The sequence below is a fragment of the Epinephelus moara genome, chromosome 10 (genome assembly GCF_006386435.1).
Source record: "Epinephelus moara isolate mb chromosome 10, YSFRI_EMoa_1.0, whole genome shotgun sequence".
Lineage (NCBI taxonomy): Eukaryota > Metazoa > Chordata > Actinopteri > Perciformes > Serranidae > Epinephelus > Epinephelus moara.
In genome coordinates this window covers 38,428,587-38,430,951 of record NC_065515.1, presented here as the reverse complement: position 1 = coordinate 38,430,951, position 2,365 = coordinate 38,428,587, and the positions used below count along the sequence as shown (strand labels likewise).

The following is a 2,365-nucleotide window of genomic DNA, read 5'->3' as shown; positions in this document are numbered from 1 at the left end:
ATGTAACTTTGGATTTTTTTCTTCCTCATTAATAAAACCCTTCATTTAAAAACTGCATTTTGTGTTTACTTGTGTTATCTTTGACTAGTGTTTAAATTTGTTTGATGATCTGAAACATTTAAGTGTGGAAAACATGCAAAAAAGTAAGAAATCAGGAAGGGGGCAAACACTTTTTCACACCACTGTATATAGACATGCACACACACACACACACACTCAGCGAGCTTAAGAGCAGTGGGTTTAGGTCAAAAGTTGCTCATAATATCTATTCCAGTGGTTTACTTTTCAACAAGTAGTTGTAATGCAGGCATACTGTAGGATTAAAGATGCTGCGAAATCTAGAAATCCAGATTACTGCGATACAGTGTGTGTGTGTGTGTGTGTGTGTGTGTGTGTGTGTGTGTGTGTGTGTGTGTCTGGCAGATTAGGAATAGAAGCAGGATTTTGCTCAATCACAAATGGACATACAAACCCATTAAAAGGATTTCTCTTACTACGTAACCTAGAAATATTTATATCTTTTCTGTACAGTAGTGGTACACACACATGCATACAAACAGAAAAAAACATTGATAATATTCTGAGATTTCAGATTGTGTCTGTTAAATACCTTGTCGTCATCCTCACAGGTCATGACGTTGGAGAAGGGGATCTCAGCCTTAAACATTTTCCTACAGTGCATCAGCTGCACCAGCAGGTAGCACACCGTCTTAAACTTCATCCTCTTGGCTGGTTTGATGTCTGACAGAATAAGACCTGGAAAGATCTGGAAATGAGGACAAAGATAATGAGATGAACAGGAGAGAAGAAAGACTTAGACGCTATAGAGGTACAGAAAACACTTTAAGGTTTGGTTTTGATAACATGTATTATCTCCTGACATACTGTAAATGTAACAGAGACCACTCACATAGTAACAGTTCTTTATCCAAGGCTGAAAACCAAAACCAGACTCTGTTTTGTGTTCATTCACTTCACTCTCTGAAACAGCCTCCCACATGGTTAGAGTATGTGCACTGCCCTTTTTCAACACATTTAAACTTCATAAATGAAACGTTCCTAACTTCCTCTTATCTATAATCTACCAAGTCTAGACATTAAACTTGCATATAACAAATGGAAACAGGCATGTTACTGTTTGGCATCATGTATTGTTTACAGAAACTGTATAAAAGAACTGGACGTAGCTCAGACATAGAAAAGCAAAGTCAGTGTAAAGTGCCTTAAACCTGCATTCTTTTTAATGGCCAGCGGGATGCAACTTTTCTTGTTGCAAAAAGCGCGATTACGTAGAATTGATTGGGAAAATGTCCTGACCTCTCACTTGATTTATTACCTCAGTAAACTTTTTCATGATTAGTTTTTGGTCTCAGTTGATACTTTTAAGTCTTCAATACAGCATGGTGTTCATTTAGGAAATTAGGGTCCTGTTTTGAGTAAAATAGATGATAGCGCCAGGCATGCTTTAGGCAGCCTGTCAATCATGATAGAGGCATATGTGTATTCATGGTATTGTGTACATTTAAAGATATCTAGTGTGTAGGATTTAGGGGCAGGTTTTAGATTGCAACCAACTGAAACTCTGCCAGTTTGTCAAGCATGTAGGAGAACTATAGTGGCCGACCATAGATAGATTTTTGGCACATACGGCAAAAAGTTTCTAGCTTTTACTTCCGCAGTTTGCGGCCCACTGAATATGCATAGTAGTGTTTCTCCTGCTAGCCCCACCCTCAAGATCCTGCTGAGCTCATAGACTTTACATTGTGATGACATCAGAGTATTTTTAAATGCTTTTCTTGGCTCAAGGAAGGTTTTACAACTATGAAATCTATAAAAATTCAGAAAAGAAAGATTCATAATTGACCTTATTTGCAGTTCGAGGGATCCTGTCAAAAGTTTTACAGATGTCTCTTAATATAATGGTGGCCTATGGGGAAAATGCTTTTTGGCCTGCAAGGAATTTTTTGCTGCAAAACCGTGAGTGGCCACTGCTCCTCTCACGCACATATGGTGACTTCTGGCCAAAGTTCTAAACTTTGGGCTTTAAAACAGGAGTCCAAGAACAAATGAGATCACAGTGGCTAAATCAATTTCTTTATACAGTCTATGGGCTCTAGTTTCGCAGACCGGGCGAGACGGGGGCGCAGCGCACCTGCACTTCACCAACTGGGTGTGGCCAGGCAGATTTTGCAAGTTTGGCACACCGTGCACCTGGCGCAGCTACTCCTCTTTCCCACCTCCGTCCCTCCTACCTGCGCAAGTTGGAAAGAGGGAGGAGAGAAGGCGTGGAGTGGGTTTTACACACATCACACCAATCAAATGAGCCCCTCTCCTCGCCCTTAAATGCGCCGCACGAAGGCGTAAT

The 2,365-nt window shown here is 40.4% G+C and overlaps 1 protein-coding gene across 1 annotated transcript in view; it reads right to left on the bottom strand.

Annotated features, from left to right (window-relative positions):
* The window catches only part of LOC126397277 (adenylate cyclase type 1-like), a 66,617-nt gene that overhangs the window by 30,257 nt on the left and 33,995 nt on the right, over positions 1-2,365 (bottom strand). The window contains exon 8 of the mRNA XM_050055933.1: positions 611-766. Within this exon, the coding sequence (XP_049911890.1) occupies positions 611-766 (156 nt within the window). The remainder of the gene's footprint in view (positions 1-610; positions 767-2,365) is intronic.